The 25,436-nt window shown below is 58.0% G+C and overlaps 3 protein-coding genes across 11 annotated transcripts in view; all 3 read right to left on the bottom strand.

Moving 5' to 3' along the window:
- Window positions 1-428: 428 nt before the first annotated feature.
- ZDHHC18 (zinc finger DHHC-type palmitoyltransferase 18) lies at window positions 429-11,416 on the bottom strand. 7 transcript variants are annotated; one of them, XR_009279484.1, is made up of 10 exons: window positions 11,106-11,416; window positions 9,028-9,188; window positions 7,665-7,814; window positions 6,871-7,008; window positions 6,459-6,507; window positions 6,066-6,168; window positions 4,817-4,926; window positions 3,550-3,649; window positions 1,250-1,768; window positions 429-1,006 (listed from the first exon to the last, which is right to left on the bottom strand). XR_009279484.1 is itself a non-coding variant. In XM_058856451.1 (9 exons), exons 1-9 carry the CDS (start codon window positions 11,363-11,365, stop codon window positions 1,727-1,729), a joined length of 1,113 nt encoding a protein of 370 aa, XP_058712434.1. In that variant the 5' UTR covers window positions 11,366-11,416; the 3' UTR covers window positions 1,013-1,726. The 7 variants fall into 7 exon arrangements, 2 of the variants coding, with proteins under 2 accessions (XP_058712434.1, XP_058712435.1); XR_009279485.1 differs by having other exon boundaries at window positions 429-1,003; XR_009279483.1 differs by having other exon boundaries at window positions 1,677-1,768.
- Window positions 11,417-12,113: 697 nt separating this feature from the next.
- PIGV (phosphatidylinositol glycan anchor biosynthesis class V) lies at window positions 12,114-17,660 on the bottom strand. 2 transcript variants are annotated; one of them, XM_058856648.1, is made up of 5 exons: window positions 17,503-17,660; window positions 15,934-16,043; window positions 14,288-14,445; window positions 12,559-13,710; window positions 12,114-12,471 (listed from the first exon to the last, which is right to left on the bottom strand). In XM_058856648.1, the coding sequence occupies exons 3-5, from the start codon at window positions 14,372-14,374 to the stop codon at window positions 12,175-12,177; spliced, it is 1,536 nt and encodes a 511-aa protein (XP_058712631.1). In that variant the 5' UTR covers window positions 14,375-14,445; window positions 15,934-16,043; window positions 17,503-17,660; the 3' UTR covers window positions 12,114-12,174. The 2 variants fall into 2 exon arrangements, with proteins under 2 accessions (XP_058712631.1, XP_058712630.1); XM_058856647.1 differs by lacking the exon at window positions 15,934-16,043 and having other exon boundaries at window positions 17,503-17,659.
- Window positions 17,661-19,595: 1,935 nt separating this feature from the next.
- The window catches only part of ARID1A (AT-rich interaction domain 1A), a 53,870-nt gene continuing 48,029 nt past the window's right edge, over window positions 19,596-25,436 (bottom strand). For both annotated transcript variants that reach the window (XM_058856245.1, XM_058856244.1), the window contains exons 18-20: window positions 23,340-24,198; window positions 22,904-23,034; window positions 19,596-22,550 (exon numbers count right to left, since the gene is read on the bottom strand). In XM_058856245.1, the coding sequence (XP_058712228.1) occupies window positions 20,826-22,550; window positions 22,904-23,034; window positions 23,340-24,198 (2,715 nt within the window). In that variant the 3' untranslated portion in view covers window positions 19,596-20,825. The remainder of the gene's footprint in view (window positions 22,551-22,903; window positions 23,035-23,339; window positions 24,199-25,436) is intronic.

Raw genomic sequence — 25,436 nt, 5'->3', positions numbered from 1 at the left:
GGGAGCCGAGGGCAGGCGTGGGCTGGGCGCTGGCAGGAGGCAGAGGATGCTCGTGGCTATTCCCAGCGGCTCTGGAAGGATGCTCAGAGCCCGTCTGGCCACCCTGCCCAGCCCTGCTGCTCCCCCTGCCTGTGCGGACGCCGGAACATCAGCGGACAACGCATTTTTGCGAGGGTGCTCACAGTGCCCCGGGTCCTGCGGGCACTGCCCATTGCTCCTTCCCAGCCCTTCCCCTGCACAGGAACCACGGACGGCTGAGACCGGCCCCAGACTGTGCCACAGACCCGTTTGGGAAGCTCCGGGCTCCCATCCCCACGGCTGATGATGGCAAAGCGGTGCCAGCCCTCGGTGGCTTCCCTCGGCTCCCTGCTCGGGCCTGCCCAGGCAGGAGCCGCTCCCCTCCACCAGAGCAGAGCCAGACACCGGAGTACAGGAAATAGGAGAAACTTTCATTCTGTTACAAAAGTAAAAGGCATAAAGAGATGGTGAATCCTACAGGGCTGGGGCAGGCCTGGCTGCTCCACTCAGCTCCAGGGGAGGCTGCTCAAGGTGCTGGAAGCCCTTCCCCTAAAACCAGAGCCGTGCTGGGATGAGCCGGCCCGGGGGGCTGCAGGGATGAACTGACCGGGTACAAATTCCCATCGGGAAAGTCCTGTGGCACACGGACACGGCTCTGGGGGGCTGGGGGTTGAGGGTTGGTGCCCCTGGCTTGGCTGAAAATGCCCTGGCGTGGTCCTGCTCCTTCCAAAATCCCGTTGGGACGCCAAGCACGGCATTGCAGCGGGGAGACACCGGCACGGAGTGTCCGGCTGCCGGCCCCGGGGACCCCCGGCGGCCTCGGGCTCCGTCCGGCAGTGGGAGGCAGCAGGAGCCGCGGTTATTGCAGGTGCTGCTCCTCCTTGGGGTGGCTCTATGGCTTCGGCTCCCGGAGCGGGGCTGCAGAGGCACTCGAGGTGCTCATGGCTGTGGGCTCGGCTCCCGTGGGATGCACGGGAGGCACGGGCTGCTGGAGCCCGCGGTGAGGGAGAGGAGAGGGGAGGAAGAGAAAGAGAAAGAGAGAGTTAGTGCCAGGAACAGGAGCAGCAGAGCGGGGCAGAGCAGCCGGGCTCACTGGGACCGGGCTGGCTCGGGACACCAAGGGGCTCCGAGGCCCAGGGAGCTCTTGGGGTGCTGCAGGGACGGGGGCAGAGGGACAATTCACAGCCCAAAGGTGACACAGGTCATCACAACATGCCCTGAAGGAACTTACCTTGGTCATAGCAGGAGGAACCGGGTGCTGAAGAGAGGAAAACGGGCAGGGGGATCCCCTAAGCCACAGAACGGGTCAGGGATGGGAGTACAGACCTGCCCCAGGGGCCACTGCTCCCCCCAAACACCCCATCTCTCCTTGGCTGGGGTCTCCTCACACAAGCCCCAGGCTGCAGACCCCTCTGCCGTGCCCACAATGTCCCACACGTGTCCCCAGCCCAAAGCCAGGGCAGCCAAAGCCATCCTCTTCTGGCACAGCCTTCAGGTGACCCCTCACCCTCCCTGCCCCCGTGGGTCCTGCGGGGATGGATGGGGCTCGTGGGTGTCAGCACAGGCACAGGGTGATGGCTCTGAGGCCACAGCTGTCATGCAGGGGACACAGATGGGTGGCTTGAGTGGGTGAGAGGGAGAAGGAAGCACTTTCTTACCAGGCAGCCCTCAGAAATCAGGGCAAACGTCCGAGGAGGGGCAAGTCCCGTCAGGCTGTGCAGGAAATGGCAAAGTCCTGGCAGGCATCCTCCTGGGGAAGACACCAGAGGTTATGCACCTCACACCTGCCACGGGGCCAGAGGGGCTGGCACAGACCCCAGCTGGGGAAAGGACACTGAGGTGACAACAGTGGGGAGGGGATGAGCCCCTGCCCAGCCTGGAAATGTGGGACAGCAAATTCCCTCCACTCCAGCAAGAGTCACACTGCTCATCCCTCAAAGCAGGAGTTTCCAGGTGAGGACTGAGCCTGACCAGGTCCAAGTGGCACCTGAGAGATGCCAAACACCAGGACACACCTGCCCTCTTCTATCTTCAAGGAGGAAAATAATCATCCAAGCAGTTAACTCTTTAAAAATAGAATTTTATTGAGTAACAAAGGAAACTGGTTTAAATAAAAACAGGAAGGAGTCTGGCCCCTGGTAAGCCCCCTCCTCACTACTCCTCTGCCATCCCCCTGGCACAGGCACTTGCAGAGTACAAAGCACGATGCTGGTGAACTCAGGGGGGCTGGGATGCCCCCCAAAATGTGCTGCCCCTGCCCGAGGCTGAAACTGGTCTGTCTGATCCAAGGAAACCTGACAGGCAGCTCGGCACTGTGAGCCTCTGCCCTGGTGCCAACAACGCTCCCCACGCAGGACAGAAACGTTCTACCGAGAAAAAAGTCCTACAAATTGTGCAAAAATATCCAGCAGCTTCTAATAACACGATTCAAGTATTGCTACAAGGTTTGTGACTCTCCCTTCAGCCCAGGGACACAGAGCTGGCTGCCTGGGTGCAGAGTGGTGCTCATGGATGGGCAGCTGGAACAGCTCCCAGGGCACTGGGGACAGCCCTGGGGACAGCCCTGGGGACAGCCCTGGGGACAGCCCTGGGGACACTCTGCTGCTCAGCAGCCCAAACCAAGAGCACACCATGAGCACCAGGGAGCAGCACCCCTCACTGCTTCCTCTGCAAACTCCAGCTGGGAAGGGTGTGACCCTCAGGAATTCACACTTTTCTGTTGCCTTTTGGTCTCCCATAGACAGGACACAATCCTGGGAAGCTCCAGTTCCAAAACCTCACCCCTGCAGCCTCGTGGTCTGCGTGGCATGAGAGTCACAGAGCAGAATGTTTCTTCTTCCCCGTTACAGAGTCCAGGACTCGTGTCCTGGCTGCAAAACGTGTCTGACCAACTGGCAGGGCCAAAACACAGCCCCAGCCAGAAGAAAGGACCAGCAGGGACCACCCAGGACATCCTCACTTGCCTCCAGGTCTGCTGGGAGCCAGAGTCCTCCCAGGTGAACAGCCCAACTCACCGAGGCACGGCAGCTGCTGGGGAGGGGAAGCTGAGATTCTGAGACAGAATTGCCCTTCCAGGTGGGGCCAGGGGAACAGGGTGTGATCCTGGAGGTAACAGGGACAGCAGGGAGGTAACACCTCCTCCAGCCCTGCTGGGAATCCTTTGTCAGTGCCCACCCTGGCCCATCTCATTCCCAGCAGGAATCACAGCAGTGCCCTGCAGCTCAGGGGTCTGAGGGCTCCTCAGGGACCCCCTGTTCCCAGCACGACTCCAAGGGTCCCACAAGCTGTTGGGCTCTGTCAGGCAAAACCCCTGGCAGGCCACATCACAGTGAAACAAATAATAATAATAGAAAAGTAATAAATAAATGTAAAAAAAGAAGGCAACACATGGCTCGAGTCTTTGGCAGCTCTGGGTCCCAGGGCTGACCCGGCTGAGGCCGGGGCTGTGACAGGGGAAGGTACTGGCTGGAGCAAGGTGCAGGCACAGCAGGCACTGGGAACATCACAGCACTGCTAGGGAATGCCTCCTACCATGCTGGTGTCAGTTTTGGCTCCAAAGGAAGGGATTTCACTCTTGGGACTGGATGGGGTCCCAGTATCTGGCTGGATAAATCCTCTTCTGTCTATTAAACTGCAAAACAAGAAGGGAAGGGGAGTTCAGGGAACAAAGACTGAAGCTGGGAGCTCACAGGCCACAGGGAAGGCTCCTCTCCCAGGAGCTGCTGAGCACAGCACAGGCAGGATGCTGGAGCACAGGGCTCCTGTCCATCCCATGAGCCACAGAGCCCGTCCCATGAGCCACACACCCCATCCCATGAGCCACACACCCCGTCCCATAAGCCACAGGGAGCTCTGGACCACCACAAACCCAGAGGGCAACATGAAACCAAGGTGAAACAGAAAGGAACTGGAGTAAAACGCTGTTCTCCTCCCCACAGCCTCCCTGCCTGGCTCCCTGAATGCACAGATTGACCAGCTCTGAATGGCAGCACTGCATTTGGGCACCTCTGAACCCACCTGGGGACACTCCAGAGAGCAGGGCTTATTATAAATTATTATAAATAATAATTTTATATTATAAAATATAAACCACACTTTACTCTGCTGCTGTTGCACTGAGTTAGCACCACTGAGCACTTCACGACTCCAGACTGGATCCTCCAGGGATCCCCACATGCCCAGGACAGGCTGGGAGCTCCATGCAGCTCCTCAGCTGCAGAGAGCAGAGCAGGGCCTGACTCTGCCCAACTGCACCATCTTGTGACGAAGCTGCAGCTGTCCTGGGCCCAGGAGCACTCAGAGCCAGGGTTTGGTGGGGATCCTGAGCACTCCTGGTGGTCTCAGGGGTGCTGGAGCCCAGGGGCCCTGAGCTGGTGGGGATCTCCTTGGCTGTTTGCCAAAGGCTCCAGCCTCAGAGCACAAACATGCCAAGGATCACAGGATCATGGAATGGTTTGGGGTGAAAGGGACCTTAAAGATCACCTTGCAGCCCTTGCCAAGGGGACAAGAAGTGCCTGTGCTGGATTGACCATCTGCTGCCAAGACCATTGGTGCTGCTCTTCCCCTTATCCAGCTGCAGGATTTGTCTTATCTCCAACAACTACAACTGACCCAAATTCATCCAGTTCCAACACAGTTCATGTCCTACTCATCCATCTTCAGCCTTTCTCTGCAGAGTGGGAAGCTTTCCTCCTCCCCATCAGAGCAGATGTGTTTGTGCTGACAGATCTGTCCTTCCCAAGGCTCCTCTCCCTCAGCAGGATGCAATTCCCAGTGCCTGGAGGTGACAGGCTCTTACCTGGGATGGAATGGTCCACACAGCACTGCACAGCAGTTTGTGAGGATGCTTTTATGGCTGTAGGGATTGGCAAACTCCGAGCCCCTCTTGTTTGACCAGGACCCTTTGATCTGAAAGGGATGGACACAGGTAAGGAGGGGAAGGACGTGAGAGCAGTGACACGACAACAGATCCTTGTAGAGGAGAAGGTTTGTCCTGGAGCAGAGGGAGGACATCTGCAGGCACAGCAGCCACGTGCTGCCTCTGCTGAGGTGCAGCCCTGCAGCTGCAGAGCTCCTGAGCTGTGCCTGTGCTGCTGTCACTGTCACCACTGTCACCACCTGCCACACCAGCCCATCCTCCTCCCCTCGAGGTGTCCAAGGCTGGTGCCCATCACAGCAGGGCTCAGCCTGTGGTGCCTCAGGCTGAACAAACAGCGAGGGGATTCCCAGCAGAGGCTCCTCTGCCCCACCCCAGCAGCTGCCACATCTGGATCAGGCTGCACTGGACCATCACCTGCACATTTCCTCCTCTGGTTTTACTTCCCCTCCCTGGCTGCAGCATGGGCTGGAGCCACGGGCCACTGGTGCTCCCAGAGCTGGGGTACAGAGCTTCACTCACACAGCCCTGAGCACTTCTGTCACACCTCTGAGTGAAAGGTGGAGGGGAAAGGGGAAAAAGCAAAAACCAAAGGGATGCAAACACGCCTCCTGCAGTGCTGGAAGCTCCCAGCAAGGATTACAGGTACTTCTGGCCAGAAGGGCAAATTTTGATTCTGAGGATCAGACAGATCCTGCTTTTCCATACAATCTGCCCCACTCAGGGCACTCCTTTGGTCCTTGGAGTCTGTGCACACCCCAGATTTGAAGGTAACTCTCATCAGATGTCTGTACATCATTTGCTAATTAGAGATGAGGAACTGGCAGACACAAAGGGACTGGCCCAGGGTCTCAGAGGAAACCCGTGGTTACACGGGATGCTGAATTCAGATCACCAAGCTCACACCCAAATACTCCTCTGGGCCAGCCTTCCTTTTTCAATCTCACAACTCCTAATTTTAAACAAGGCCACAAACAGACTGGGAAAAACACACCCGTGATGGTTCTAACTCAGCCACCTGAAAGTGCAGCCGTGGGCACAGGCTGTTTGCTCTGCACTGGGTTATCACAGGCAGTGAAACACTGCACTGAGGCAGCCAAGAATCCCCTGAACACCTCCTCAGGATGGCTCATGGGCAGCCTGGCAGCAGGACAAACATCCAGGTACTTACATCTTCGTTGGTCGTCAGGTTGGAGGCGACTAAGTAAGTGTGAAAACCTGAGAGGCCCAAAATAGACCAGACTGAGAAAAAACAAATCACCAGCTCCAGCACAGTGAAACAAAAGTCAAGGAAGTCTCAAGGAACAAAATCATCCCGCAGGGAGAAGCAGAGGATTGTTTGGGGAGGTTTGGGCAAGCTGGTCTGCAGGGATCCACCAAGGCCTGCTCCAGCTCTTCCCTTTCCACCTAAACTTACAAACTGGGAAACAACTTTGTCCCACCCTTGGTCCCAGGTAGCCAGGGGACTAAATTAAACTGGGGGAGGGACACCAGGGTGACCTGCAAAGAGCTCCTGGCCCCTCTCTGTTAGCGATTAGTGCAGCTGCTGCCAGCAGAAGGATATCTCGCAGGGGTTGTCTTCAGAGTGGCCAGGAACCCATCCCTCTGAGAGCCTGCAAAGCAAAAGAGGAGAAGGAATGGCATCCCAGCAGGCAGCCCTGCCCCTGCAGCCACAACTCCATCCCTGTGGAGGAACAGCCGCAGCCTGGAACGTGCAGCAGCGCCAGGATGTGGCTCGGGGAGGCCGGGGCTGACGGGAAAGTCGCAGGGTCAGGGTGGATGCACCACCAGCTCACCTGCTCCGGGAAGCAAATCCCATCCCCAGCTCCCAAAGGGCCTCTGCAGCCAGGCAGGGTCCGTGGCTCTGTTCCCTGGAGCCCCAAACCCCTCCCCTGGTGTCTCCCATCAGACCATGCCCTGCTGTGTCCCACGGGAGCTGTGCTGGGGCACCACGGCCCCTCTGGGCTGGCACTTACGCAGGGTGAGGTGGGTGACAACGCAGGCGAAGATGAAGGCGGTGAGGAAGGACAGGGACAGGATGAAGGCGTAGAAGTAGCGGTAGTTGCGCTTGCCCACGCAGTTGCCCACCCAGGGGCAGTGGTGGTCGAATCTCTCTGGAACAGAGGCTCGTGGTGAGGAGGGCTCGTGCCACCCAGCTCGGAGCAGACTCTGCTCAGCCCCACAAAACGAGGAGCTGCAAACTGACCCTGCCCTGCAGCACGAGGGCAGAACCTCCCTGCAGCACTGCCATGGTGTCTGTACCAGCCTGGGGACAGCCAGGCCACACAGCACGAGCAGCCTGCAGCAAACCCTGTGTTTGTGGAGGCCTGTGCTGCATTTTACAGAGCCCTCCTCCCAAAACCAGAGAACACAGAGCCATGGAGTCTGGGGTGTGCTGCCCCTTGCCCAGAGCCAGTGCACTAGGGCTGCTTTCAGTTTAAATGGTAGGAAGCAGACCATGTAGTATCTTGTTTTATAATCCTTCAGGAGAAGCAAAAAGCAATCTGTCCAGGGACACAAGTGAAGGATCAGTGACAGGACCAGAGGGAATGGCTGGAGCTCTTCCTCCTGAGGTGCTGGCACTGCCCAGGCTCCCCAGGGAATGGGCACAGCCCCGAGGCTGCCAGAGCTCCAGGAGCGTTTGGGCAGTGCCAGGGATGCCCAGGGGGATTGCTGGGGAGTCTGTGCAGGGCCAGGAGCTGGATCAGTGACCCCTGTGGGTCCCTCCCAGCTCAGGATATGCTGGGATTGCCCCCCCAGCCCCGCTCACCCACGCAGTTGTCGCAGACGCTGCAGTGGGAGGTGCGTGGTGGCCGGAACATCTTGCAGGTGTAGCAGTACTTGAGCTTCACCACGTACTTGTTGATCACCACCTCCATGGTGCGGGCCGGGGGACGGTACGTGGAGCTGCCCATGCTGTCTGCAGGGACAAGGAGGGACACTCACACCCCTGTGCCACCCCTGTGCCACCCCCAGCTGCCTCCTAGCAGGGGCTGGGGTTGGCACAAGCTCTCCTGGCTTTAACAGAACACAAGACAGGATTTGTTGCAGGGTGGGAAGCCAAGAGCTCCAGTCAGCTCCTCACTTTGTTTGTTCAGTGGCGAGGCTGCTGGGATGCCAAGAAGAAGCAGAAAGTGTCTGGTGCTGTGGGAACTGACAAACAGTGAGTGCAAAGCAGCAGCCCAGCAACAGCAGCTCATCTCTGTGTGTCCAGCGGGTCACAACAGGCAGCCTGGCTCTGAAGGCACCTGTGGCTCTGCCACAGCAGCAGGAGCATCCCTGCCACTGCCAGCACACAGCCTGTCACCCTGCAGCTGCAGTACTCCCAGCCTGCAGGGACTCAATAGCTGGAAACCCCTGGTATCATGTTTGCAGTTTTGGGATTTATTCCTTTTAGTCACTCCCAAAAAAGTACCTGTCCAACTGTGAGGAATTCTTTGAAAACAGTGATGCAACAGTGAGCATGTTAAGAGGATAATAAGTGGATTATATTAGCAGTAACAGCTGGCACATCAGGCAGCATCTGCAGCCAGATTACTGCTTTAGGCCCTTATAAATAGAAACATGGATCACCACTCTGGGGATATTTAAAAACCATTTTTAAAGTCAGATGTAGAATTACTGCCTTGCATCTGTCTTCAGCGGGACGGATTCAAGCTGTCTCACATCAGCTTTGCTGAGGCATTTGTTCCAACCCGTCACATCACCAAGGTCCACAGCTCCTGGATGCAAACACCTCCTTGGCTGTCCCCAAACCAGCGTGACAAAGCAGTTTTTAGAAGAGGACAAACATTAGGCTACTCTAAAGAACACCCTGCAGCACAGCAGGCTCAATGGCAAATCACAGTACCGAAAAGCATTAATTATCCTTCAGCTCTGGGACTGAACAGGAACAAAGAGCACCTGAGCTGCTCTGCAGAGCCTCTCTGAGGCACTGCCTGCTGTGCCAGAGGAGCTTGTTGCACCTCTTATCATGACTGGCAAACACTGTCACGCCTGACAATCTGATACTCTGGATTTTTCTCCTCCTGGACAAACCTTACAGAGCCAAGACCCAAAAAAGGGGCCTCACTGAGCCTGAAAGGTGCAAAGAAACACAGAGCCAAGCACAGGAGAGGGATCAGAGCTCTCACCAATTCGCTTCTCCAGATCTGCAGCCTCACTGGGGGTGGCTCTGGGCAGGATTCCCGGGTCTCTGAAGCTTGTCTGGAGCAGGCAGCTGATGACAAAGAAGAAGAGGACGGCGGCGATGATGGGGATGGCCAGGGTCAGGTGATTGGCAAGGAAGGGGCAGCTGTTAAAAGATAAATAAAATGGAATTGTTATCAATCATTGCACAGAGCTGCTGTCAGCTGGGACATCACACCATGAACTGTCACGGGCTCGTGGGCTCAGCAGCCGACCTGGGGCAGCTTTTCCAGAGATGGGGACTGGTGTGATCACACCCCACACCAAACCAGCTCCATCACCCACAGGTGGCAGCTGAGGACAGCAGAGGACACAGCCCTGCACACACAGGGCCACTGTCCCCTCCTGCAGAGGGCTGAGCAGCACCCAGAGCCAGCACAGGATGGGCTACCCCAGTCCTGATGGCTGCAGGCAGTGCTCAGGCTCTGCAGCACTCTGAGAGGATTAAGCAACTTTTGTTTCACCTCCCCAGCTCAGCTGTCCAGAACAAAGCACCCAGCAAGCACCAAAACGCCTTCAGTCCAAGCCTGAGCCCCTCAGTCACCCACAGAAAGGTCTGTGAAAGGAGAGACGTGAGCTTGTTGTCACCCCGTCCCTGGGAGAACCTCCAGAGCCCAATGTGCCCCACTAGAACAAGAAATCATAGAATCTCCAAATGGTTTGGACCTTAAAGATCATCCCATTCCACCCCTGCCAGGGCAGGGACACTTTCCTCTCTCCCAGGCTGCTCCAAGCCCTTCCAGCCTGGCCTTGGACACTTCCAGGGATCCGAGGCAGCCACAGCTGCTCTGGGCACCCTGTGCCAGGTTTTCCCCTAGAATCCATGAAGTGCAGACACAGGCAAGATGTATTTACTGTACACCCAGCAAACCGGAGCCTTTGCAGCAGAGGCGTCCTGCTAAAATAACGATTTGGAGAGCCCCAGGGCATCCTCAGGCAAGAGAGTGACTCGGCAAGAAGGGAGGCAGAGCAGATGTTCTGTGTCCTCTGCCTGGCCACACAAAGCTGTTACTGTGCCGAGCTGCCCGTCAGCCCCCGACCTGGCAGAGAGAGCTGTTAGGGCACGGGGGATGCTGAGAAAGGGATTTTTCCATCGGGATGCTGAGCCTGCTTCCCGCAGCTGCCTGTCCCTTTCAGCTCATCTGACTTCTCAGAACCTCTAATCCGATCAAGCACTTTCATCTCCCCACCAGCAGGCTCGGGCAGCTTTCCTGAGACTTGCAGGGATAACGCCGTGCTCCAAAGGCAGGCGGGGCCCCTGCTCCAGGGAGAAGCGGCTCCCATCCCTCCCGGGACAGAAACGGAGGCAGGACAGAACCCTCCGAGGGGTCAGGAACCCACGGTGCTCCTTCCCCAGCTCCCCAGGGCAGCACAGGACACTTGGGGACGCTCCTGGCTCTGCCCCTGCTCAGGCTGCAGGAGCAGGGAGCTTCCCTGGACCAGCTTTCCAAAGGAAAAGGAAAACTGCATCTGGGGAGATGCAGTCCCCTGGTCCCCAGACTCTGCTGCACAATGGGGCCGAGCTCCAGTGCAGACCCTCGAGGTGAGACCCTGAAGGGTTTCACCATTTAGAAAAACCTCTTTTCCCAGATCCCAGTGGTAGACAAAGCCCACGAGCTTCGGGGATTTCCTTGCGTGCAATTTTAGGCCACTTCTCTTCTCGGGAGCAAGAGGGGAGACTTGGGAGCTGTATTTAGAGCCCAGGGGGGCATCCTAGGGGGATGTTAAACCCCTTCCTGGGGCCAGACCGAGCAAACAAGATGCAGAACAACCCGTGCCCCCCACAAACACACCCGGGGACAGGTGATGGGGCAGTGCCGGGGGACAGGGCCGGGGGGCAGAGGGGAGAAGGGCCAGCGGGGATCCCGCGGGGGGAAGGCGGCCCCCAGCCCGCTCCCTCCCAGCACGGGCCCCGCAGGGACCCAGCCAAGCGCCGGGGGCAGGCCTCAGGGACGGGACAGGCGCTGCTCGCAGCCCCGAGGGGCAGGAGCCGAGGCCCCGAGCCCGCCGGCCCCAGACTCACTCGAAGGCGAAGAAGAGGCCGCTGGTGGCGAGGATGAGGCCGAGCGTGAGGGCGAAGACGCCGCTGTGCCGCGCCAGCATGAGGCGGCCGCCGCAGAAGAAGCGGTTGCGGCCCGGGAACACCTCCCACTTCCTGCGGGGCCGCCTCGCCGCTCCGGCCCGCGGGGCAACGCCGCCCGCCGGGGGCAGCGACCCGCCCGGGCCCGGGCCTGGCGTGGCCGCCGCCCCGGGCGGGATCTGCCGGTACTCGCAGTCCTTCATGGCCCCGCCGCGGCGCCCGGAGCCCCGGCCCGGCCCCGCCGGTCCCGCCCCGATCCCGGTCCCGCCCCGATCCCCGGCCCGGCCCCAGCGGACCCGCCCCGATCTCCGATCCCGCCCCGATCTCCGATCCCCGCCCCGATCACCGGCCCGGCCCCGATCACCGGCCCGGCCCCGCCGCACAGCGCCCCCTGCCGGCCCCACTGCCGCTCCGGGCCCGTCCCGGGACCAACCCCGGCCCCGGTCCCGATCCCGGCCCCAATCCCGATCCCGATCCCGGCCCGGCAGAGCGCGCTGAGCCGCCTCTCCGGTAATTTTCACCTTTATTGGGGTCGTGCCCACGCATCGCCCGGCACCCCCGGCCCCAGCACCGCCACCCCCGCCCAGCCCGGCCCCGAGCCTGGAACCGGCACCACGGAAAAGGAACCGGACCTGTGTGAGCGGCTCCGGGCAGCTGGAGCCGCCCTGCCCTCCTGCTGTGCCCACCACACATCCAGGGAATCCCCAAATCCATCACAGGATCCTGCCACAAACCAGCGCCTGCCAGCATCTCCCCCAGCAGCTGCAGGACCCAGGGGCATTCCCCATCCCAGGCAGGGAATTTTGGCTGTCAGCAATCCCAGCTGAGCAGGGCAGGATTCTGCAGCATCACACCACAGAGAATATCCCTTCTGGGACACCGTGATGGAGGAGTAACACCTTTGCAACCGCAACAACAGCGTCATCACAGCCACCGCAGGCTTTTGGAGCAGGTGAGTTTCAGCTCTGAGCAGAGCTCCTGGCCCACTGCAGGTCTGTGCCAACACAGCCTGCTATGTCCAGGGGAGGAAGTTGCAGTGCAGGATCAGCCCCAGCAGCCAGTAGCCCAGGAAGAAGCCCAGGATGCTCTTGCTGAGGGGGGTAATCGATCGCCAGTTCAGCAGCAGCCTCACAATGGGGTTGTCCGAGGTCCCTTTCCCACGGGAACTGTGAGGTTTACCCTGAAGAGGCTTCCCAGAGGTTGGATTATCAGTCCCTGTGCTCCAGAGTAAAGGTTCATGCTCCTGAAGCAGGTAAGCTGTGAACCAGTACAGGATGGGAGAGGAGGAACCGAGGAACCGGGTCAGCACCTGGAGACAAGAGGGAGAAGAGAAATCACCCAAACTGCTGTGACTGTCACTGCCCCGGCCCCACAAGGAATCCTCTCCGTGTCCTACCTGCACGTGCATGCAGGAGAATCCGAACAGCAGCAGGGCCGTGCTGTGCACCACGTACACGAAGACAGCAGGGCCACAAAATCCATCTCTTGCCTTTCCCCTCTCTTCACTCTTACTCCTCTCTAGACCAAGAGTCAGGCAGTGCCGGGGGTTTGTGCTGATGTAGGTCCAGGCAGCCCATGAGCCCAGAAGGGTGACGGGCAGAGCAAGCAGGAAATTCGGGATCTGCCTGAGCTCAAAGTACCTTAGAAAGCCCACGTTCCAGTAGGTATCTTGGATATAGGAATAGACCAGAGGGAAGCGCTGGGAGCACCAGGGGGGCTTTTCCCCAGCCACGCCTGCCACACGATAGCCCTTGTCCCGTGCCAGCTGCAGCAGCGGCTCGGGAACGGCCTGACCCAGGTCTGTGCCAGGGCTGCAGAACCTCAGGTAGGCATAGTACTGAAACAAGGCAAAAGGCAGGAAAATGCCGGCACACGCCAGAGCTGCTGAAGATGCCAGGCTGAGGAGCTGCTTCCCCAGCCAGGGGAGCCTCCTTGGGGACGCCGATCCCAGCTGCAGCTGCAGGGCGAAGCGCTTGCCGCGGGCGTAGAGGACGAAGCCGGCGTTGATCAGCCCGTTGGCTCGGGCCCCAGAAGCCAAGGAGAAGAGCAGCGTGCTGAGCCAGCTGTGCCCCTGCTCCAGCTGCCACATGGCGCTGAAGGCCAGGAAGGCGAAGGCGCTCTCCGAGTAGGCGGCTGCCATGAACACGCCGGCGGGGCTGACGGAGAAGAGCAGGGCGGCCAGGAAGGCCTGGCGGGGCTGGCGCAGCACGGCCCGGCCCAGCCCCAGCAGGGCAGCGGCCGCCAGCGGGGCCAGCAGCGCGTTGAGCAGCGCGGCCGACAGCAGCAGGCGGCTGCGGGGCTGCAGGTGCGAGGCCCAGGGCAGCAGCCCGGCCAGCGCCCGCAGGCAGAGCGGGAACAGCGGCAGGAAGGCGCAGTTGTGCTCCAGCAGGTAACCGCGCTCGGCGATGAACACGAAGTGCTCGGCGTCCCAGCGGCCCAGCCCGCCCAGCAGCCGCTCCACCAGCGCGTCCCACGGGCCCTGCGTGACCGGCCTCGGCGGGGAGAAGGCGTCGGCGGCGTGATCCGGGATCAGCAGGTTAAACACGGCCTGGAAAACAACACAGCGCTGCAGGCTGGCACAGCTCCCGAGAGCTGCTGGGGCTCAGACAAGGGGCCAGGCTGGCACCCAGGCCAGACCCTCTCGGGGCTGTGTGAAGAAGCCCACGAGGCTGTGAAAAGGTGCAAGCACAACCTTTTGGGGTTTTACATCCGAACAGAGTAACGGCACAGCCAGCATGGATCCCTGCAGAACTGGCCAGGGAAAGCTCCTCACCCACCACTGGGCTCTGCTGGCTGTCACAACCAAGCTCCCCCATGCTCAGAGCAGGATGACTCTGGAAATAAGACTTGGGAGGAGCGTACAGGAGGAGATTATTGTTCCTTTTCTGTGCATAAACACACTTGGAACCAAACCAGCAGCAGCAGTGTGAAAACACACCAAGTCACAAGGAAATTGATGCAGTTTTACTGAACAGCAACCTGCAAGTAAAACCCATGGCTGCAGACGGTCTGCTGGCTCTCCAGAGATGATTTCCCCATCGTGCAGAACCAGCTGACGGATCTCAGGGAGGAGCCCAGGAGCAGCAAACCCCAGCAGAGCCTCCCTGGCTGGAGGACAGACTTGCCTGCAGCAGCAGTGCCAGGGCCCGGCAGCGCAGGGCGAACCACACGACCTCTCGGAGCTGGGGGTCTGCCCTGCTCCACAGCTCCATCCCACACCCAGGAACTTCCACAGGAGTCTCCGATGCCAGGGGAATTCTCCTTCCAGTTTGGGAAACCTGGGCTGGTAAACACAGAGGACAAAGAAAGGGATTTCTGGCTTCAGCCTCATTTGTGAATTTTGCACCTTTATTTACTGTCAGGCACTTGAAAGGGTGCAAGTCTCTGTGAACAAGAAAGTCGCTTAGGGAAGAGATGGAAGGATCTGGGAGATGACACGAGACTTCTTTGATATTGTTCCTATTAAAAAAAAATAAATCCCTGACTTCTTAACCTTGGCCAAGACACTGGGGGAGAGAGGTTACTGTGTGTTCTCTGACCCCACTCCTCAGCGGGCTGGAGTAAATCCCTGGAGCAGACAGGCTGCTCAGCAGCAACTCCAGCAGCTGGAGCCAGGGCTGTGCCAAGCATCCTCACACACATCCAGTGCCAATGCAGCAAAAGGGATTCGAGCCCCTTTTTCTTGGAAAGGAGACAGAATTCATGTGGACTCTGAGTGCAACCCCTGTGTAAGCAGTTGCTGAGTGGGGCTGCCAGGAGCTCCCTCCTCCCTCCCGCTCCCTGTTTGCCCCTGGGAAGCCAAGAATGGATTTACTCAGCTGGCTCCATGGCACCAGCTCTGCCAGAGCAGGGTGGAACTCAGGCACACAGCTTCCCTCAGCACCGGCAGGACAGAAACTCTGCACCACTCCCCCCTCAGCACCTGCAATTTCCAGTGTTTTGGCAAAGCTCCTGGCGCTCTGCAGGTGCTGAGCCCACCTGTCCACCCCTCCCTGCAAACCTTGCCGAGGGATTTAAAGCCCTTTGTGGAGCCTCCCCAGCTCAGTGTCTGCATGTCCTGGGTGCTGTGGTGGCCCAGCTCTGAACCCCTGGCCCTGAGCCATGGGAGGCAGGCAGCACTTTAAGATAAAACATTTCTTCCATCGGCTCCCTGGCCACCAACTGCTTTTCAGTTTGAGAAACACACGGCCCACAGCTCTTGCTGGGTCCCAGTGGCACCACATCCTGCCCTTCTCTCTGCTCCAGCACTTTGTAACACACAGAGATCCCCAAATCTATCACTCCACAACCTAAAACCACCGAGATTTCCCTGTACCACAGTGAAGAAAAAACCCTGCCAGGCTGAAACTGCATGAGAGGGCAGAGAGCAAATCATCAGCAAGGCAAAAACCAAGATCCAGACTGGCTCATTGACAACTCCAATCCCCAACCACAGGGTTTTGCTTCCTATTTAACCACAAAATAAAAGTTTTGGGGTTACTCCTATTCCCCTTGTGCCCCCAGCACTCACAAAGCAACTAGTGGGAGGCACATTCTCCTGCATCACGAAGCTGTGACGTTATTTTAAGCGAGGGGACACTTCAACCCAGCTGTAAACTCTTTTAAAGCACATTCACAGCTGCAAATGCTATTAAAGCACAGCGGCAAAAATTGTCCCGGCACTTTAAATATAGTTTTTTCAAAAAGCAGAGAAAAAGCCTCGCCTGAATGTGCCAAGAGAGCTCAAAGCAAACAGCTTTAAAAAGCCTGTTCCTGTCACGACGCAGCACACCTTGTGACAGAGCAGAGCCTTCAAAAGAGCTGCAGCCCACAAGCCCCGTTTGGATCCAGAACGCAGCGTCGGGAATGGCTCTGCCCCAAAACTCCTGTGGGAAAGAAATCCTGCACGAACGCAGAAAGGAGAGGCAGAAGGGCGTTAAAAATATTCCAGCAGAAAAAGATGCGTAGTCTTAATTAAAGATGTTTTTCTCTCTGGGTTCCGCGCTTCCCTCGGCTCTCAGCTGTGGATCAGAGTTTGGGAGCGGCGCTGGGAGAGGGATGTGAGCAGAGATTGAGCAGGGATGGAGCAGGGACGGAGCAGGGACGGAGCAGGGATGGAGCAGGGATGGAGCAGGGACTGAGCAGGGACGGAGCAGGGATGGAGCAGGGACGGAGCAGGGATGGAGCAGGGACGGAGCAGGGATGTGAGCAGGGAAGGAGCAGAGCCGGAGCAGGGATGGAGCAGAGCTGGAGCAGGGACGGAGCAGGGAAGGAGCAGGGATGTGAGCAGGGAAGGAGCAGAGCTGGAGCAGGGATGTGAGCAGGGAAGGAGCAGAGCCGGAGCAGGGATGGAGCAGAGATTGAGCAGGGATGGAGCAGAGCTGGAGCAGGGACGGAGCAGGGATGGAGCAGAGATTGAGCAGGGATGGAGCAGGGACGGAGCAGGGATGGAGCAGAGATTGAGCAGGGATGGAGCAGAGCCGGAGCAGAGCCGGAGCAGGGATGGAACAGGGAAGGAGCAGGGACAGTGCAGAGCCGGAGCAGAGCCGGAGCAGGGATGGAGCAGGGAAGGAGCAGGGACAGAGCAGAGCCGGAGCAGAGCCGGGTGAGCGGGGCCAGCACCGGCCGGGGTGCGCAGCGGGCCCGGGACCAGCCGGTGGCAGCAGCCGCTCGCCACAGCGGCACCTGCAGCTCCCGGCGGCCAAGGAATCCTGCCCCAGCCTGAATCCCTGGGCACCCCTGCTGTGACACCCAGCTCCAGGTGTGTTTTAAAACCTCTTCTAACCAGGCTGCCAAGGGAAGGTTTTGGGAATCCTGCCTGCCTGGTGCTGTTTCTGCCCTGGGAGCTCTCGGCCACCTCTCCTGCCCGCTTCCGGAGGCTGCAGCTCCGTCCCTTGTATCCGGATGCCAACGGGAGTGTTTTTATCTCTTGCAGCCGCTCAGGGGGGTGAACCAAACCCTCTGTGGAGCAGAACGGAGCTGTGCCCGCCCTGCCCGAGGCTGGGCTGCAGCTGCAGCTGAATTAGCGAGCCACAGCCGCTAATGCCCACACGGGCACCAAGGGGCCGCGGGGCTTCCCCTCAGGACAGGCCGAGCTGGCGCCGTGCAGCGCCCGGGAGCACACCGGGCTGCTCCGCTGAGGAGGGGCCGGGCACAGGAGGGAGCACGGTCCAGCCTGGCCCTGAGCACACGGAGCAGTCTCGGGGCTGTCTCCAGCCCCTCCGTTATCGCTGCTGCCGCCGGCGAGGCCGCCCAGCGCTGCCGGGAGACACGAACCCCGCCCGACCCCGCCCGACCCCGCGCCTGCCGGGGGGGACCCCGGGGCGAGGCCTCCCGGCGGCTGGGGCGCTCCGGGCCTCACCGTGCGGCTCCTGCCGGTCCCGGGGCCGGGCGGAGGGCTGCGGGAACACCCCGGCTCCGATCCCGGCTCCGATCCCGATCCCGATCCCGGCTCCGCTCCCGGTGCCGGTGCCGCTGCCGGGGCCGCAGCGCCCCCTTGCGGACGGGCGGAGGAGCAGACCCCGCCCTCCCGGGGCGCGCGGCTCCTGGCCCCGCCCCTTCCCCACGCGCTGATTCCGGCCACGCCCCTTCCGGCGTCACGTGCCGGCGGCGCGCGCGTGTGGGGAAGGGGCGGGCGGCGCCATCTTTGTTGAGGGCGGGCGGGGGAGCCGGGCCCGGAGCGGGACCGGGACCGGGACCGGGACCGGGACCGGGACCGGGACCGGGACCAGCCCGGCCCAGCCCAGCCCAGCCCAGCGCCCCGCCACCGGGAGCAGCACAAGGACCTGAGGCGGGCAGGGCGGGCCCGCGGGAGCTGCGCCCTGCGGGGCTGTCTCCGGCCCCCACAGGCACCGCCAGCCCTCATTCCCAAGCCGAATACAAATCCTTCGTGCTTTGCACCCGAATCGTTCCATTCCTCGAGCTCGTTAAACGCCTCTCCCTGACCCCTCTGCTGTTGCGCATTTCTGCCAGCGAAGGAGAAAACTGAAGTTCACCCCAGGCCAGATCCCTGATTAAATCTGTGGGGCTCTGCCCTGGGATGGAGAGAAACCATCGCGGGCTGCTGAGCCCTCGAGGAGACTCCCTGAGAGCTTCTAATCGGGCATCAGGCTGTGAACAACTCACATTGGCTTTGCTGGCAAAAAAATGGGGAACAGCAGAGTGATTTGGGTCCAAAAGGTGTTTTCGAGGAATTCCTTGAGTGGAAGGATTTGGGTACAAGGCATGAAGGGTTTGAGCTCCAGGCAGCTGTGGCTCCAACGCTCCTGCCAGTGCCACTGCTCTGGTTTTACTCATTTCTCATCTCTGCCCTTTGTTTCCTGCTTTAGAAGTGCACAGGGGCTGTGTCTGTGCACACGCAAGTGATGGGGAAGCAGAATTACTCCCCTCGGATCAGCTGGGTGGATAATTCTGGAAATTGGGTCCTCAGGAGCACTCCTGCCTCTCCTCTCCCTCCCAAACGTGGCATCCACTCCAGATTAAACCCACACAAGACAAGCTGCTGATGTTACCTGCTTGCACTTCACTGCTGGCTCCTTTCTGTCCGGGAAAAGCAGCAGAACTTCCACATCCACTTCATCAGGTTAAACACAACTCCTGGAACACAGAACTGAATTATCAGGGAATAATTTTTGCACTCAGCGTGGCAAAATGGCAGAGTCCAGCAGAATCCTGGGCTCACACTTGGTTCCCAGCACTTTCTAAAGCCAAGGAAGCCCAGCACCATTCCTGCCTTTCCAGCAATCCATTTGAAGGACTCTCCTGCCAGGAAGAGCTCCCACAATCCCTGCTGACAGACAAGACTTTTCAGGAAAAAGACTCTTTGATTTTGGCACAATCACTCCCAGGAATCTGAAGTTTGAGGAATGAAGGCTCTAGGAACTGAGAGCTCCTGAGGAGAGGACTGGGAAGATAAAACAAGGGGAATTTTTGAACAAAAACGACATTTGCCTTTAAAAAAAGCTGCTTTTTCTTTAATGGGCTCGGAGCAGTCCTAGCTACCCTACTTCCCAGAGAGGACAAAGCCTCGGGCTACATGAAATACCCGCTTCCAAAGCCCTGGAAGCTGCAGATCCTCATCCAAGAGCCTGAACTCGGCCTGTCTGCTGAAGGGCCTGGGAGCTCTGTCTGCTGGAAAGCCCCGGCCTCAGGAGGAAATCAAGAGTCCATGCCACGCTCCCAAGAAAATGTGAAAAATGCGAGGGGAAGGAAAATTTTCCATTTTACAGAGCTGGGAGGGAACTGCATCCCTTCCCAGCGAGGCCCTTCCCTCCCTGGCAGCCACAGCTTCACCTCACGCTGCAAATCCCAAGCCTGGGCAGCTCCTAAGGAAAAATTCCAGCAGGGAAAGCAGAGTCAGAGCAAGGAGCATCAGAGCTCCTGAGCAGGGCAGGCCTTGGGCATGGCTGAACTGCCCTCCCTGTCCTGCCAATAAAAAAAACCCTTACAAACATCTTACCAAGATTTAATGTACATTTATTCTTAACACGTGGAACATATAGTATAAAGATTTCATACTGAATAAATGATATTCATTAAGCCAAAAAAGGAAAAAAGGGAGGAATTTACATCAAGTTTTTAGCTACATCGTCTGAAATACAAATATGCAGAATTCATCACTGAAAAATCTCAATTGTGTTTCTTCATCAGGAACTTCAACTGAACCTAGAACTTTTTCACACCTCGATTAGAAAGAAAACAAAAACAGGAAAAAATAAACTATAAGTTGATTGGCTGCTGAGACAGCAATGACTTTATACACAGAGACCTGTACAGCATCCTCCAGGGAGGGATGTCTGGCAAGAGATTAAATAATTGTGTCTCGCTTTTGCAGGTCATCAACTCGTTAACTCGTCATACTATAAAGGGGTGGGAGGGGACAAAACTGCGGGAGTCTCAGGGTATGTGCAATGTACAACGTCATATATATATACACACGTGGCAGCGCTGGGCTGCAGCTAAAGGTTAAAACCAGTTCTAAGAGGTGATCTCAGGGTTATTCATACAATCAAGGAGGAAGAGAGAAAGAGGTCAGGGTGTTGTAGGTTCACACATTATACTTTGGGGGAAAAGCCTTTTTTTCTCCTCAACATTAACTAAAAACATTTTTAAAAACTACAGCTTGCTGCTGATCCAGCGTTTTTTTCTTTTTTTTTTATCGATGTGAGACATTATTACAGTATGTTTACAGTTTAAGGTGTACAGTACATGGAGTTCTACACGCTACTGCACAGGCCTCCCTTGGACAAGGTCTGTTCACAACTGGTAACTTCTTGGTTCCTGCAAGATTGTGAATGTACAACGATAAACCACACAGAGTTCAGCAGTCACTTTTTGTCCTTCAGAGTTTACCATTAAAAACAGTTATGAAAGTGGTGCCTGTCAATGGGATAACACGGCAAGTCGTCTTTCCCCAAACTCACTGTAAACGACAGTAACTTTGGTTAAAATAAAAAAAGTCTTCTATGTAGACAGAACTTTGTCTCCTTTAATAAGGGATTGAGGACAAATTTGAAGGGCAGGGAAGGGGGAGAGGGGCCGGGGACATCTTTCCCCGAGGGAGAAGCAGGACAGCGCAGGGCAGACAGTGGATTCTGAGGTGGTTTTGCATAAATAAAGGGCAACAGTCAGTTTCTAAGTTCTCCACTCACGCACACGCACACGGGGGCTCGGATCCCACAGCTGTCATGACTGGCCAATTAAAAACAGTACATCACAAATAACTTGTGAAACCAAAGAGTTCATCAAAGGCGACACGGAGATGTCCAAGAGCCGCGACTCGTACAAGGTGAACTCCGAGTGGTTCTCGTCCACCTTGGCCAGGGCCAGCAGCGCGCGGGCGGCGCGGCGCATCATGTCCACGCTGGTGGCCTCGAAGGGCGGGCTCTGCATGTGCATCAGCCCTGCCTGGCTCTGCTGGAACTGCGTGGCGGCCAGGCTGTCCTCCAGGAAGCCCAGCAGGTTGCCAATGCTGCCCTTCTGCACGGCAATGGCTCTGGCGGCCAGGCTGTCCCCCTGGGCCAGGTTGGCCAGCAGCACCACGGCCATCTCCCGGCACACCGGGTTCTTTCTGTCACTGAGGAACCGCACCATGGTGCTGTACAGCTTCTCCAAGCGGCTGAACGGGGGTGTGGCGAGGATCAAATCCACGTTGTTGTCCTGGATGCTGAGTTTGCTGAGTGTTTCCAAAACCAGTCTCTGAGGGGAGAGGACAGCGTTGGGTCCCAGTGTCGGAAAAGGATCCTGGGCCTCTGCCGAGGGACACACTGCCCAGTGGAGGAGTCCATCCAGGATAGGCAAACAGATGCTTTCCGGGTAAGGGGAGAGGTCCAGCTGCCCAGAAATGTTGGCCAACGTGACCAGTGTGTTTTCACGCAGCATCTCCAAACAGTCCCACCACCACTCCACCTTGTTGCAGCTCACCCCTTGGTCCTGCTCCTCCTCTTTCTCGTAGGTCAGGGGGGCCTGTTTGCGTTCTGGATGCTTGTGGTGTAGGAGAATCAGTTTCCCTAGAATCAGCAGCAGCCCGGGGTGTTTGGACATTTCAAAGTCATTGCCCGGCACGAACGATAAACTCCTGATGATGTTGGAGACGCAGATGCAGCGCTTGGCCAGAGAGTCCTGCCAGTCCAGGAGGGTGCAGAGCGGCGTCTCGTCCTTACTGTGGGGCTCATCCTCCAGGATTTTTATATTTCTGTGGCTCTGAGCTGGACTGATGACAAAGGGAAACTTGCTGCTCTCCTTCGCCGTTTCCGAAGCTTTGACCTCTTCCTCCTCCCCTGCCAGGGATCCCGGGCGTGCCGAGAGCATGTCGTCCATGGTGGCAGTTATCCTCTTCTCCGAGGAGCCGTCGGGCGCAGGAGCCTCCCCTTCCCTGGGGCTCGGGTTGCTCTCGGCTGCTGAACGTTTCCTCAAGGCAGAGGAGCAGGAAGCTCGTTTGTGAGGCAAGGGCAGCTCGGTCTTGCTCTCGAAGTGTGTCTGGATGTGCTCGGTGGTGTCCCCGCCGCCGATGCGCCAGTGCAGGAGCCCGCTGTCGAACTCCTGCACCCGGCCCAGCTTGTCCGAGTAATCCACCACGAAGGGGTCGTTCTTCTGCACCACCTTCACTGGAAGCTTGTCGAATTTACTCACTAGCTTCTCCTCGCTGCTCTCTAGAGGTACTTTGTCCTTGCTCGAAAACGCAGCCTCCTCCTCTTCCTCATCCTCCTCTTCCTCCTCACAGTTCAGGCTCCGTGGCTCATCGTCCTCCTCCCCTTCTTCAGGGGAGGAAGCTGAAGATTTGCAGAACCTTTCGGGATCTAATAGTGTTCTTTGCCCTGGGTCTCCTACCTCGTATTCCTTCAGGATTCCAAAGATTTCGATCAGGCAGCGCCGGAAATATTCCACCAAGAGTTCCAGCAAGCCTGGCAGCTACAGGGGGGGAGCAGAACAGGAGAGAAGGAAGGAACAGCAATCAGAAAACAACTCAGGCCAACGCACGCAGGGCAGAGAGCTGAAGCGGTGCTGGCAATTAAGGGTGCTTCTCCTGCTGGCAATAAATGGTGCAAAAGAGAGGTTTTTGTCCTCTGAGAAAAGGGACAAAAGCAGACACCGGCTGTCAGCATCCAAACTGCCCCCCTGCACACACCCTGCGCTCTCGGTAGTTCTGTGTGCACACACACAGAGCACTCCCTGCTGCAGGAGCTGCTCGCTGCCACCTCACTGACACAAACCCCTGCAGCATCAGCACCTCACAGACCTGCCCAGAGAGCATCTGCACCCACCTGGCTGAGGTTGAAGGTCATTATGCTGTTGTCATCATAGAGCAGGATGTTTATGGTATCTAAGGCCCACGTACTTTCAGCCAGCAGCCCCGACTTCAGAGACATCATCACTCTCCAGGCTTCAGGAGTTCCTGTAACACAAACACACGATACTTCCAGCTCCTGCAGTTTCAAAACAAAAAGGAGACACTTGATACTGCTTTTTGGACCTGTGAAGAGCAGAGCCTGGTTAAAATGACGTACAGGCCGTGTCTACCACCAACCTGCCCACAGGCAATGCCAGAATAAGGGCTCAGAACACAATTAACCTGCAAAAATGTGTTTGTTTTTTTAAAAAGCCAGCAGAGCCCCTCTGCTTGGCAGGACTGTACCCAAGGGCCAAGGCAGCAGCCATCCCTCAGGAGGCTCCAGCAGAGAGGCAGGAGTTCCCTCTTACCGATATCTTTTGCCGTCAGCCGCCTCCTCTGCTTGAGCACAGGTTGCGTGGCTTCCACGGAGCCCGGCGGGAAGGTGATGTCCCGTCGGATCATGGGAGGCTGCACAGCTGCTGGTGCGATGTGCGAGGCAGGCACGGGCGGCCCCGCCTTCTGCATCTTCATCCCCGAGTGCAGGAACGGGGATTTACTGGGAGAAGTGCGGTTCTCCAGAGGTCTGGGCAGAGGTGCTGGGCTGGATACCTGAGGAATGTGATTCTGCATGCTGGGGGGGGTCTGGTAGTTGGACTGGGGGGGCCTGGTCATGGGGGGCACGGGGGCGGAGGGGCCGTAGGGAGGTTGCCGGTTCCCGTGGGAAGGCCATGGTCCCTCGTGGTTGACCCTCTGGTCTGAATGCAGGATTTCATCTGTTCGAGTGACCCCGTGGTAGGCGGGGCCCTGGGGCGCCGCGCCCGAGCTCTGCCGGTTGGGGTAACTTCCATAGCCCAGCTCGTTCCTGCCCTGCCACAGGGCCCCTTGCTGGGGACCCTCCGGGGCCGGCTGGATGGGGCCCCCCATCATCTGCGGGGGGATGTTCTGCTGGGCTCCGGCGCCGGCCGAGACCCGCTCCCTGCCGAACTGGAAGGGGAACTGGCTCTGGCCGGCGCGGCGCTCGGCGGGGTAGGTGCTGCCGTACTGGTTGTACAGGTCCTGCTGCGGCGAGGGCTGCGCCGGCGGCTGCTGGCTGGGCTGCTGCGGCTGCGCCGGGGGCAGCTGCTGCTGCGGCTGGCCCTGCCCTGAGCTGTAGGGAACGTTGTAGAGCTCGCCCTCGTGCCGCTTGGCGGGGAGGCCGTAGCTGCCGTCCATCGGCCGCTTGTAGTTCTGCGGGAACAGAAAGGCACGGAGCGGGTCAGGGGGGCGGGAATGCGGGATGGTTCCGCTGGAAAGGGCGGGATGGTTCCGCTGGAATCGCCCTCCCTGGAGCTCTCCGAGCAGCGCCTGAGCCTGGCACGCGGAGCTCTGCTCCGGGTGAGGAGCTGGTGATCGCTCACACGCTGGGCTCGCTGATCCCAGAGGTGTTTTCCAGCCTCGGTGATTCCATGAAATAAAGAAGCCAAACGTCTGGGCAGAGTCCCCAGAGCCAGAGGATCTGCCCCACGGCACGGCCTGGGAGAGGCTGTGTCTCCTTGCTGGCCGTAGCCCATGTGAAAGTTGGATCAGTTGTTCCATTTCACAAGCCAAGGCCAATTCCTTGTGGCTGCCTGGGGAGTTTCCCTGTGGATTCCACAAGGATGCCTCGGGGGCAGGAGTCTGCCCACAGAAAGGACTTTCCTGCAGAAAAGGCTCAGCTCTACTCTGCATTCACCACAAACCAAACCAGACGCTGGCACTTGCTTCCTTCCACATCCAGGAATTTTATCAGATCCTATTTCTCTCGCATTTCCCAGGTTTCTGATGAAGTATCAGACAAAATGCATTAAAAACTCTTGTACTTCCTGCTTCCTCCTTTCCTGTGGATTTCAAAACACGTTGCTGAAAGGAGCAAGAAGGCTTCTCACCCCTAATTCTTTTAAGTGCCAATGGAGAAAACAGCCAATTGCTGAGCCCAAATTAAAATCCAGGATCTCTCTTGCCTCCCAGGTCTGAGCTGTAGCTGCTGTGGAGGCTTTTCAGACACTCCATGGTCATAACTGGCTTCAGATGGAGCTCTAGGGCTTCAAAGATGACAAGTTCCAGAGTAACTCAAACTCTTGGCTCCGAGCCCCGTGGCTCTGGTTGCAGAGCCAAACTGCAGAGCAGTTGGAATTATTCTTAGCACAGCTCAGTGAGTGCCCTCTCTATACTCTCCTAAACCATAGGACTTAAAATTATCAGGAAAACATTATGGGTCCTGGCATGGATACAAAGAGCAAGCCGTATGTGAGGATTATGAAAGGGATACACGTTCATTCAAACTGTCCTGAAACAAACCTGATGGGTTTGGGAACAGCAAGGAGAAGGAGGCAGCAGGGCAATGGAGTCTGAAGCCTCTGGCTACAGGATGAGAAAGACCAAAAAAATCCCCTGGTTTATGCAGAACAATCCACCTGAAACAGCTCTCCTGAACCATCCAGGCCTCA

Source organism: Poecile atricapillus, chromosome 24 (assembly GCF_030490865.1).
Source record: "Poecile atricapillus isolate bPoeAtr1 chromosome 24, bPoeAtr1.hap1, whole genome shotgun sequence".
Taxonomy (NCBI): Eukaryota; Metazoa; Chordata; class Aves; order Passeriformes; family Paridae; genus Poecile; species Poecile atricapillus.
This window is presented reverse-complemented; position numbering and strand designations above follow the sequence as displayed.

What these genes read in the sequence shown, in the direction of transcription:
- ZDHHC18 (XM_058856451.1), bottom strand. Translation starts at nt 11,365, where the DNA reads ATGAAGGACTGCGAGTACCGGCAGATCCCGCCCGGGGCGGCGGCCACG. An exon ending in CGTCTGCGACAACTGCGTGG is followed by an intron (nt 7,009 to 7,664) that starts GTGAGCGGGGCT and finishes CCTCTGTTCCAG; the next exon opens with AGAGATTCGACCACCACTGC. An exon ending in TGTGGACCATTCCATCCCAG is followed by an intron (nt 3,650 to 4,816) that starts GTAAGAGCCTGT and finishes CTTGTTTTGCAG; the next exon opens with TTTAATAGACAGAAGAGGAT.
- PIGV (XM_058856648.1), bottom strand. Translation starts at nt 14,374, where the DNA reads ATGGAGCTGTGGAGCAGGGCAGACCCCCAGCTCCGAGAGGTCGTGTGG. An exon ending in CCCTGGCACTGCTGCTGCAG is followed by an intron (nt 13,711 to 14,287) that starts GCAAGTCTGTCC and finishes GTTGTTTTCCAG; the next exon opens with GCCGTGTTTAACCTGCTGAT. An exon ending in TCTCCTGCATGCACGTGCAG is followed by an intron (nt 12,472 to 12,558) that starts GTAGGACACGGA and finishes TCTTGTCTCCAG; the next exon opens with GTGCTGACCCGGTTCCTCGG.